This window comes from Prunus mume, linkage group LG7 (assembly GCF_029339155.1).
Source record: "Prunus mume cultivar Tortuosa linkage group LG7, ASM2933915v1, whole genome shotgun sequence".
In the NCBI taxonomy this organism is placed as follows: Eukaryota; Viridiplantae; Streptophyta; class Magnoliopsida; order Rosales; family Rosaceae; genus Prunus; species Prunus mume.
Window position 1 is genome coordinate 10,865,290 of NC_142704.1, and position 9,149 is coordinate 10,874,438.

At 37.4% G+C, this 9,149-nt stretch overlaps 1 protein-coding gene across 1 annotated transcript; it reads left to right on the top strand.

Annotated features, from left to right (window-relative positions):
* The first annotated feature begins 3,593 nt into the window (after positions 1-3,593).
* HDG11 (homeodomain GLABROUS 11) lies at positions 3,594-8,042 on the top strand. Its single transcript, XM_008242156.2, has 10 exons — positions 3,594-4,401; positions 4,538-4,655; positions 4,773-4,961; positions 5,100-5,570; positions 5,681-5,782; positions 5,885-6,094; positions 6,208-6,388; positions 6,494-6,762; positions 6,853-6,942; positions 7,083-8,042. The coding sequence occupies exons 1-10, from the start codon at positions 4,283-4,285 to the stop codon at positions 7,461-7,463; spliced, it is 2,130 nt and encodes a 709-aa protein (XP_008240378.1). The 5' UTR covers positions 3,594-4,282; the 3' UTR covers positions 7,464-8,042.
* The last annotated feature ends 1,107 nt before the right edge of the window (positions 8,043-9,149 follow it).

A 9,149-nucleotide genomic window follows, 5' to 3' on the forward strand; every position in this document is an offset into this window, starting at 1 on the left:
AATCCTGATCCAAGTTATTATACAAGATTTCAATATACTCTAATTCAAATATTTATTAAATTTTACTGTATCTTTGTATTTTCAAGAAAATTAGTCTTACAGAAGCCAACGGTGTTGCACACATGCTTGCTAAGTTTGGTTTAGAAAATGAGATGACCTGTGTTTTGTTTGGTTTGAGGTGCCTCTTAAATTTATTCAGGACACCATATTACATAATGTTATGAGTCGGAGTCAGATTATTTGTCCCCCGGTGTAATTTTTCAAGATTTCAATAAAACTTTCCTTCTATTGTCAAGGTTCTCTCAGAAACATGGATGAATATCCCGTCCATGCCTTTTACTAATCATTAGTTGATCAAAATCAATCCGCTTTAAAAAATTAAAATTAAAATATATAAAAATTAAAAAAATTAAAGAAAAACTATATATCTTTCCAGACTGGGGAAAATTTGGCAGAAATAGCTGGGATTGAACTTTAATATGTTTTGCTATATCATTTTGATGAATACGTTTGGGTTGGACTTTAATCAAGGGTTGCATTGTAAATGCGAAAATGACAAATTATGTTTATGGACTTTCATCAGTTTCGTTATTTTATTTATCCTCCTCTTCTACTGCTTGTTAGCGGTGTAAGAGGATTTTTTTTAAAATAAAAATATATATATTTTTTTTTTCCGGCAAATTATGTTTTGTCTCAAGCAAACTTACCCAACAAAGGTTTTGTCGTCAAAGAGATTAACCTCTGGCGGCTAAAAAAATCGCCATAGTGGGTTTTCTATGTGACGAATGGTTTGCCATGTAAGCTTCAATCTGTCCCGGCGAAGTACCAGTTGTCGAGAAAGTAATTTTCCGGCGCTAGTTAACCAACCAAATTTTCGTTAAGATAGACCTATCCTGACGAAAATGCGACAAAAATATTTCAACCTTACAACCGAAAAATGATAACGCGTGCATGGGGTATTAGAAAAGCTCAAAATGAATATCGATAAACACCTTTTAATATACCTTTAAGACATATGATATGTGTATGCAAAGATATAAATGGTTTAATACCTAGAGAATTGTCGTGTGCTTAATGGAATATCATTCAATAAGCTAAAGAGTTAGAATAAATATAAGCTTAATTTGTTTTCTGTTCGTTATTTAATTATATTTTTTATATGATAGATGTGATCAATTAAGCTAATTAAATAGACCAACTGAATTAAATCTCCATAGGTGTAAATGATCGACTAAATCCCCTTCTTTAATCAGCGAAGCATATTCCTTATAATTAAAACAACCAACTAGGGTTTTAGTTTTATAAGATAGTTACTTGATGTCAAGGGGTTGCTACTAGCTAGCTCTCTAGCTTTAGCTTATAGCTCGGTACTTAATGCATGATATCATGATATGCTTATTCCTAGTAAGGGCACCTAAAATTCCATGGAACTATATTTATTATTTAACGTGCTACATATAGGTATAGGTACAGGTCGCACCTTTTTTTTCTTTCAAGAAACCTCGGCTAATGTTATTAACCACTTGAAAATAATACTTAGCTAGTAGGTTAGACAAAAGAAAATGTTATTAACCACTCGAAAATAATACTTATAAGCTAGAAGGCCGCCCATTTTGCACCAGAATATTTTTTAGGTAAAAGTTGAAAACTTATTAAGAAGCTAATTTGCAAATTGAATCAATCAAAAGTTTGCATTTATGAAGCTGATACTTTGAGTAACATTGTAGCTGCGGGATGGAGGAGTTTACAGTATATATATATATTTTGAACAAAGAAACAAACAATGAAATAGGAACAATCAAGTCAGATGCTACAGGCTTTAATTTAATAACAATGAAGTCAGTAAGGCCTTTGCTGGTGCCATCAAAATTACTATAGAATGAAGACAAATCTAGGAGTTTATAAAAAGAAAATAGCAAAATCAGAGGCTTATAATTATTAGACCTGGAGATCAGAATGGTACATCAAAGTCAAACTATTTACACCATAAGGAAAAAGATAAGTCCTTCCCTTTTAAACTTTTCCAATATTTGTTGATTTTAAATAACGTTACAAAAACAAGTCAAAGTGATCTATTTGCACAAGCTCTCAACTAGCAAAAACAGTTGGCTCGGTCGATAGTCTAACCAGGTAACCTTACTCTCTCAAACTCCAAAAATTGTTACAACGGATTTTTGCATGAATTTTTATTCGTCTTTAACTTAAAATCATGAAAAATATCCTTAAGCTTAGCTGAAGAATAATGCGTTACTATCTCTGTAATATAGATGAATTAATCTGATATCGTTTTTGTAATTGCAAATTTGCAATGAGGGGAGAAATGCAACATAGAGAAATTCTCGTATGCCACTTTTAATAGAAGTATTTTTTGAAAAAGGAGGGAGGGAGGGAGGGAGGGGTTAGTTTGACTTAAGAGCGTTAAAAGTGGCATCACACACGATTGCAGCCCGAAAGTGGTATCATGTTTGACTTTTAGACAGAGGTGGTAGCTAGTCAGTTTATACGTTTTTTTCTTTCTATTATTATATATCAAAACTCTTTTACGTTATCACCAATAATAGAATGAAAGAGAGTAATAATTTGTACGGAAAAGGTAAAAGTTATTGACAGGCAGAAACTAGAAAGTCAGCCCAGGCAGCGCAGTTCGGCCACAAGAATCCTAAGAAGAAGGAAAAAGGTTAAATTTGTAAATACAGCCACGTAGCCGGGAAATGACCCTAAGCCGTGTAAACGGGGGACGGGAGGGGGAGGGAAGAGTGGAGCTGGTAATAAAAGCTGAATGGGTGGGTGCACACCTGGCTGTGACTGTACCATTCTATATTAGTATATTTAGTATACTGTATAGCAGGAGAGAGAGAGAGAGGAAAAAAAAAAACTAGAGTTAATAGTATTATTAGTCTTTAAATTTAGACTCAATTTGCATTTGAGTCCTTTAATTTTCAAAATCGTTTATGTGGTCTTTCAACTTTAGTTTTGTTAGGACAAATGGTCCTGTCGTTAATTTTATTAATTTTTCTGTTAAATACAAAGACAAAATAGTATTTTTGTATTAAATTGATTATAATATGAATAAAAAAATTAAAAGTAAACACTCTCTCTCTCTCCTTCTATCCCGATTTCTACTCCTCTCAAATTTGATTTTTCTTTTTTGTTTTTGTTGGTTTTTTATTTCTTTTATTGTTATTTTAAAGATATGATTTTGTTTTCATTTTCTTGGTTTTAATATAAAAAATTATTTTGTCCTTGCATTTAACAGAAAAAGTTAACAAAATTGACGATATGACCATTTGTCTAACGAAAGTGAAGTTAAAGGACAACGGAAACGATTTTGGAAATTGAGGGACTCAAATGCAAATCAAGTCTAAATTCAAGAACTAATAAAAAATTAACCCAAAAAACTAATAATATTATTATTAAGCCCTCCCTCCCTCCCTCTCCCTGCCTCGAATGGGGTGAGTGAGTGAGAATTTAATTTCTTCTGACGAACTTGGCTCTGTTTCTCTCTCTTATTTTCTTCCTTGGCTTTGGGTTTGGGTTGGTGGTGTTGTTAGATAGAAGCATTGCTTTTAAAACTCATCATCGGTTACATTTTAGTAGAGGCGGTAGACATACAAATCATAAATCACAAATCAAACAAACAGTGAAGAAAGTGGCATAGTCATCCTCTCTCTCTCTCTCTCTATTTCTTTCTGGGGTTCTCTTCTCTCTCTCTCTCTCTCTCTCTCTCTCTCTCTTTGTTATTTGTTATGGTAACAGTTAATTACGCCTCCAAGATTTCATCCAAGTGCCATAACTCACTATCCAAAATCAAGCCGATATCTTTGATATCTTGGCAGCCGTTTAAGCTACCAAATGAAATATGAAATCAAATCAAATGAAATATATGAAATCTTGGTTTGGTGCTGAGTTGATGATGCCTGTCCTGGGCTTCCATAACTAATGCTCTTCCCTCTCAAAACACCCCATTTCCTTCTCATTTCCTTAAACCCCCACAAACCCAGTTTTTCATAACCCCATTATATTATACCCCAAACAATACAAAGTCAACACACCATATAAATATACACTCTTGTTTGCTTGCTGTCTCTCTCCCTCTCTCTCTCTCTCTCTCTCTCTCTCTCTTTCTCTTGGCTTATGTCAATCAAATATTGCTTTGCCATGGGACTACTAACTTGCTAGATGCTCCGCTCATCATCGTTAAACCAAACCATTTAGTCTAGCGCTTAGCTTCCTTGGTACCTGCTACTTCTCCAGTAGGAGGACACAAAAGCTTAAGGAGAAAATGGAGTTCGGCAGTGGAGGAGGCGCTGGCTCTGGTGGAGACCACGATGCCTCTGACTCTCAAAGAAGGAAGAAGCGCTACCATCGTCACACTGCTAACCAGATTCAGAAGCTTGAAGGGTAAGTCTAGTAGTTGTACTTGTTCGTTTCACTGCTTGTCTTAAGACTTTTTGTCCGTGACACTGTCTGGTTTATGGGGTTGCTTGTGCGAGTGATCGGAACGATGTTAATCTGATTGCATGTGTTTGATATGAAGAATGTTCAAGGAGTGCCCTCACCCAGATGAAAAGCAAAGGTTGCTGTTGAGCAGAGAGTTGGGGTTGGCTCCTCGCCAGATCAAATTTTGGTTTCAAAACCGGAGGACCCAGATGAAGGTGCTCACTCACTCTCTTCTGTTCTAACTAACACTTGTACTCAAAAACCGGTCCTTTCTTTTTTCTCTTTTTAATTTGTTTGTGCTGATTAATTCTTATACTAATGAAAACACGCAGGCCCAACATGAAAGAGCTGATAACTGTGCGCTTCGAGCAGAGAACGACAAGATCCGATGTGAGAACATTGCAATCAGAGAGGCCCTCAAAAATGTCATTTGCCCAGCTTGCGGTGTCCCTCCCCTCAATGAAGATTCCTATTTTGATGAACATAAATTGAGAATGGAGAATGCCCAATTGAAAGAAGAGGTGTTCTTTCTTTAATTTCCCATTTCAATTTTGTCATAAAGTTCCAACTTGATGCAATTTTCTCTTAAACTAGTCTATTTAATTATCTTTCATTAATTTGGTTGCTGTCTCTCTTGTCCTGCTTTCCCCGCTTTGCAGCTAGATAGAGTATCTAGCATTGCTGCCAAATGCATTGGGAGGCCAATTTCCCAGCTCCCTCCTGTTCAGCCTATTCATGTTTCGTCTTTGGAGTTATCAATGGCAAGTTTTGGGGGCCATGGGGTGGGTGGCCCTTCCCTTGATCTTGATCTTCTTCCAGGGACTACTTCATCTACCATGCCCAGTTTGCCTTACCACCCTACCGTTTTATCGGACATGGACAAGTCCCTCATGACTGATATTGCAGCAAATGCCATGGAAGAGTTGCTTAGGCTTTTGCAGACCAATGAGCCTTTGTGGATTAAGTCCGCTACTGATGGGAGGGATGTTCTTAATCTTGAAAGCTATGAGAGGATTTTTCCGAGGGCTAATAGTCATTTGAAAAATCCCCATCTTAGAATTGAAGCATCAAGAGACTCTGGTGTGGTTATCATGAATGGTTTAGCATTAGTCGAAATGTTTATGGACCCGGTAATTTCTCTCCTCCTCCTCCTCCGCTCCCCAACTTTATATTTGCAAGTATCAGGCAGTATTTATCTTAATTACCTATATCCAAGTGTTCAACAATTTTATGTTTGCAGAACAAGTTTGGGGAGCTATTTCCAACAATTGTCTCAATGGCAAAGACAATCGAAGTAATATCATCTGGAATGCTGGGCAGTCAGAGTGGGTCTTTGCAGTTGGTAAGTGGCTAGTAAGAAAATCTTTTGATTGTCTTTTGCATTGTCTAGTTTTATGGTAGAATTATGTTTGGATAAGTTCTCACTCTAAGGATATTTTTGTAGATGTATAAAGAGTTGCAGGTGCTTTCACCGTTGGTACAAACTCGGGAGTTCTACTTCCTTCGTTATTGCCAGCAAATTGAGCAAGGCCTGTGGGCAATTGTCGATGTTTCTTACGATTTTCCACGAGATAACCAGTTTACAAATCAATGTCGATCTCATAGGCTTCCTTCCGGGTGCTTGATTCAAGACATGCCTAACGGATATTCCAAGGTTTGTTTTGTTTAACAAGCAAAAAGTATTTGAAACACAATATTTAAGTAATGTTATAACTTCACTTTACTTCACTTAACTTGCTCATATGCATATCAAATGCTAAAAAATAGGTTTCATGGGTGGAACATGTGGAAATAGAAGACAAAGCCCCAACTCATCGGCTTTATAGAGATCTTATTCACAGTGGATTAGCATTTGGAGCTGAACGATGGCTTGCTGCTCTTCAGAGAATGTGTGAAAGATTTGCATGCCTAATGGTTTCAGGAACTTCTACTAGAGATCTTGAAGGAGGTAGCTTAAATGTTTCAACACCATATAGAGTAATTCTATGATTATTAACTTTCTATCCTAGCAGCTTGATCTCAACATTCTTATTTTTATTTTTTGAATAATCAGTGATTCCATCGGCTGAAGGCAAGAGAAGCATGATGAAACTTGCCCAAAGGATGGTCAACAACTTCTGTGCAAGCATTAGCACATCCAACGGCCATCGATGGACCACCCTTTCTGGGATGAACGAGGTTGGAGTGCGAGTCACCATCCATAAGAGCACGGATCCTGGTCAGCCCAACGGTGTGGTTCTTAGTGCAGCCACGACCATTTGGCTACCAGTATCTCCACAAAATGTGTTCAATTTTTTCAAGGATGAAAGAACTCGACCTCAGGTACTTTTATGCTTGTTAGACAAACTCATACATACTGCCTATTCCAATTGGTAACTGTTATATCAATCGGATTAATTTGTTTTCCTCCAGTGGGATGTCCTTTCCAATAACAATGCAGTGCAAGAGGTTGCCCATATAGCAAATGGTTCACATCCAGGCAACTGCATATCTGTTCTAAGAGTAAGAAATAATAAGTTATTTATTTGCTATTTCCATTGTTACAATGCAACTCCTTTGTTTGTTTTGTTTTGTTTTTTTTTTAAGGACTAGTTAATGTGTAATAATAACTCGCTTGTACTATGAAATAATTGCTTGTATAGGCTTTCAACACTAGCCAGAACAACATGCTGATGCTGCAGGAGAGCTGCATAGACTCATCAGGGTCACTTGTTGTGTACAGCCCTGTTGATCTACCATCCATCAACATTGCAATGAGCGGTGAGGATCCTTCTTACATCCCTCTGCTGCCATCAGGATTCACCATTTCACCGGACGGAAGGCCGGAGCAAGGAGATGGTGCCTCAACAAGTTCTTGCAACGTACATGGAAGTGGTGGATCACTAGTTACAGTTGCATTTCAAATCCTAGTGAGCAGCTTGCCATCCGCTAAGCTGAACTTGGAGTCGGTGAATACTGTGAATACTCTTATTGGCACCACTGTCCAGCAAATTAAGGCAGCCTTGAATTGTAATAGTTCCTGATGATCATGGAACAACTGTTTTCTCTCCTCTCTCCTCTCTACCCTCTACCATCCTTAAATAGGGTGATCAGAAAAGTGTTCATTCAGACAGTAGTGCTTGGGCAGCCTGCTGGTGCTGGTGCTGGTGGTATTCAATGTGGGACAAGTATCTGGGTTAGTTGGGACTTTGAATGCCCTCTCATCAAGAGCTGAAGCTCTTCATTTACTGCTCCTGCTGCTTCTTCTGCTCCTTCTGCTGCTAGTAGAGCTGTTTTTGCTTCCAAGGTTCATTACTTCAGTACAATTTTCACCAACTACAAACTTTTTTCTTTTTTGTTTTTTTCTTCTTTTTTGGTGGGGCAGGTTTTATTTTCCTTGTTTTTGTTATTTTAGCAATGTTAGCTTTGGAAAAGCAGTATTTAAAAGAGGAAGTCAAGAACGCACCATACGTGTATTTCCTGCTGAGTTTCTCTCCAGTCCGTACTGCCATTCCACTCTCTCCTCCTCCACTCCAGCAAGAAAAATCGTATGGTTCGGGCATTGACTTCCTAATCATGGACTTTTAGATTTATTATATATGAAAAACCATATTTCAATTGTCTGTCTGTCTCTCTCTCATATTCTATTTCTATTGTTGTAGCAAACTTTGTCTCTCTCTCTCTCCCCCACAAAAACAAAACAAAACAAAAGAAATCCGTAATGACAGATCTAAAGTGCCTTTAATTAATTTGTGTTGTTTGTTTATGTGTCTTTGTGTGAGGGATGATGACCAGAGTGAGAGTAATGAGAGTGTAGGGCCAAGACGTTGACCGTAGTAGGCTTGACTTCAACTCTGTGGGCCTCCTCCATGCCTGAGACGTACTGAAAGCATAAATATATAATATATGTGTGTACGCGCTTTAACATATTCCTGGGGAAAAAAAGCACTTCCTTGATTGATTGATATGACCCTAAGTCCATCTCCTTTCCTTTTAGTTTGTTTTTCAAATTTTAATTTCTTCGAGGTTGAATCCCATTTACTACCATCAATCTACCGGTTGGAGTTTTGGATGCCTTGATTCATTGGGAAGCAAGATTAGTGTTGCCTTGATTAACTGGCAAGCAAGATTAGTGTTGCCTTGATATATTTGGCAACCAAGATTAGTGCCAGTTTGCAAAGTCGGAAGGATTAGAAATGTGTTGTTTGGAAGCAATTATGTATTCATGTTTGATTTGATTTGTTTATATTAAGGTTTGATTAAGAGGAGTGATAAAGATCTTAAGGAGCTATGGTGGTGGTGGTGGTGCTGCTGCTGCTATACATGTAAATGTAATGGCACATTGGGCACCAGTGAAGTGAGTGAGTACACTCTCATAAAGATGGGTTTCATTCATTTCATCAAAGTTAGCACAAGCAAGCTTTATAGTAACAGGTTGTCAAGTCTGTTAGAAAACTAGTATAGCCATAAAGGCATGTCTTAAAACACCATCAATGCATCTCTATCATTTCTGATGATCCTTCCCTCCCTTCCCTCCCATCAACATTATTAAAGTTTTGCCATTGCCAACTTGTGACAATTCTTGTCTTGTCTTGTGTTTTTTGATCCCATCATCTCCTTTCCTTTATCCTGTTCCTGTACCATGTACCCTGTACTGTACTCTCTAGGATTCATTAATGATGTTTTATCCTATGCAGTAAACTTGTATTGTGAACTTGTGATGCAGAACA

What these genes read in the sequence shown, in the direction of transcription:
- HDG11 (XM_008242156.2), top strand. Translation starts at nt 4,283, where the DNA reads ATGGAGTTCGGCAGTGGAGGAGGCGCTGGCTCTGGTGGAGACCACGAT. An exon ending in ATGCCCAATTGAAAGAAGAG is followed by an intron (nt 4,962 to 5,099) that starts GTGTTCTTTCTT and finishes CCCGCTTTGCAG; the next exon opens with CTAGATAGAGTATCTAGCAT. An exon ending in TACTAGAGATCTTGAAGGAG is followed by an intron (nt 6,389 to 6,493) that starts GTAGCTTAAATG and finishes TTGAATAATCAG; the next exon opens with TGATTCCATCGGCTGAAGGC.